At 36.0% G+C, this 1,694-nt stretch overlaps 1 protein-coding gene across 1 annotated transcript in view; it reads right to left on the bottom strand.

Moving 5' to 3' along the window:
* Positions 1-1,120: 1,120 nt before the first annotated feature.
* LOC106537040 (complement C3) overlaps positions 1,121-1,694 on the bottom strand; it is a gene marked incomplete in the record, with an annotated part of 14,600 nt that continues 14,026 nt past the window's right edge. The window contains 2 exon segments of the mRNA XM_014034405.1: positions 1,121-1,395; positions 1,556-1,694. Of these exon segments, the coding sequence (XP_013889859.1) occupies positions 1,254-1,395; positions 1,556-1,694 (281 nt within the window).

The following is a 1,694-nucleotide window of genomic DNA, read 5'->3' on the forward strand; positions in this document are numbered from 1 at the left end:
AATGTACAATGCATAGCAGGGCTGCTGACAGGTAAAAGTTCAGAGTAAATTGTTTAGGACAAATTGGAACAATTAGTAAAAAACAAAACATTCAATCCCAGCTTTGCATTTAAACTGAATCGGTTCAGGATACATTAACAGATTTACAAAAGACAAAAATCTGTTTCTTTATGACAGTTTGGCAATTACTCAGCTCACAGTATTTTAACCTAGAATTTCTTTGTTTCAATGTCATACATAAATCTTGTCTTTTTAAGGATTGGACATAGCCAAAGACCAATCTCTTATCGCAAATAATCCTTTGTGTTTGACTATCTTGTGTTTTAAACTACACTAAACCTAATTCCAAGTGATGCCATTTTGTTTATAGTTTGGTAAATGAGGGGCCTTCAAACAGCAATTTGCATAGGGCCCCTACAAATGTAGAAATACAAAACCTATTATATTTCAATTAGCTGTCTAATCAGCATAAATAACTTATCATCTTTTCTCATCCTCTGTTTCTTTGTCAANATTGGCTCCAGTGAATCCACTGTATGCTTGAAATGTGGAATACGTGACTTTGGAAAACAGCAACTAATAAAGTACAAACAGTCCCAACAATCAGTACCTACCTTCCTTGATGACTTCAACTATCCGCATTATGTAAGAGTCTGTAGACAGCTCAAAGTCAATACCTTCCACCATAACTTTGTAGGCTGTGGAAAAACAAGTGGATATGAGCTCCAGTACGTTTTCTTAATCACATTAGTCAGAAATGCAGCACAATTTCTTACCATACTCAATTTTGCTGGTCTCTGTACTTTCACAAATCTTAGTAGTCCGATCATTGTTGTCAATGTTTCCTTTCTTCTGCATACTGCAGTTTTCTGAAATAATAAAATCAAATGTACACTGCATAGCAGGGCTGCTGACAGGTAAAAGTTCAGAGTAAATTGTTTAGGACAAATTGAAACAATCAGTTCAAAACAAAACATTCAGTCCCAGCTTTGCATTTAAACTGAATCGGTTCAGGATACATTAACAGATTTACAAAAGACAAAAATCTCTTTATGACAGTTTGGCNAAATAAGGCTGAAGAGTAAAGGTGATCGAGCCTTTGAGGCAGCTGCCTGAAGACTGGAACAAAAAGTACCTTTTTATTTCAGTTAAAGCACTTTTATTCTGTCATGTTTACATCTTGGCATGATGATCCCCGATGTTGTACAAGTATTCAAAATAAAACAAAACACATTTTATTTTCTTGAATCTAATTATTGCTGACATGCGAAGTTGAGATACTGGTCAATCATTTCCTCCATGCCCAAACAGATGGGTCGGTGGTCGTCAGTCTGACACTCTGCTGGTGTTGGCCAATACTCAACCCAGGTTCTCTCCCCAAGCACATACTGAAACCTGGGGAAAGCAACGACAGAAATATATTAAAAGGTGATATGACCAGTTTTTGGTAATAGCTGAACTTCAAGTAGAAGACAGACAGATTTAATCTTTAATTAATAAGCCAATGGAGCAAATTAAAAATAAAAGCTTATACAAACTATCTGTATTTACTTACGTTCTTCTTTTCTCATCTCTGTGAGTATCAATGGATGAGCCCATAATAAGGTATGTTTTGCCCTCTTTTAGATCCAAAGCTTCTCTGCAGTGCTGATAACTGAGGAATGTGCGCAGTTTACCCTTAGAACCAATATCAG

Source organism: Austrofundulus limnaeus, unplaced genomic scaffold, assembly GCF_001266775.1.
Source record: "Austrofundulus limnaeus strain Quisiro unplaced genomic scaffold, Austrofundulus_limnaeus-1.0 Scaffold2102, whole genome shotgun sequence".
Lineage (NCBI taxonomy): Eukaryota > Metazoa > Chordata > Actinopteri > Cyprinodontiformes > Rivulidae > Austrofundulus > Austrofundulus limnaeus.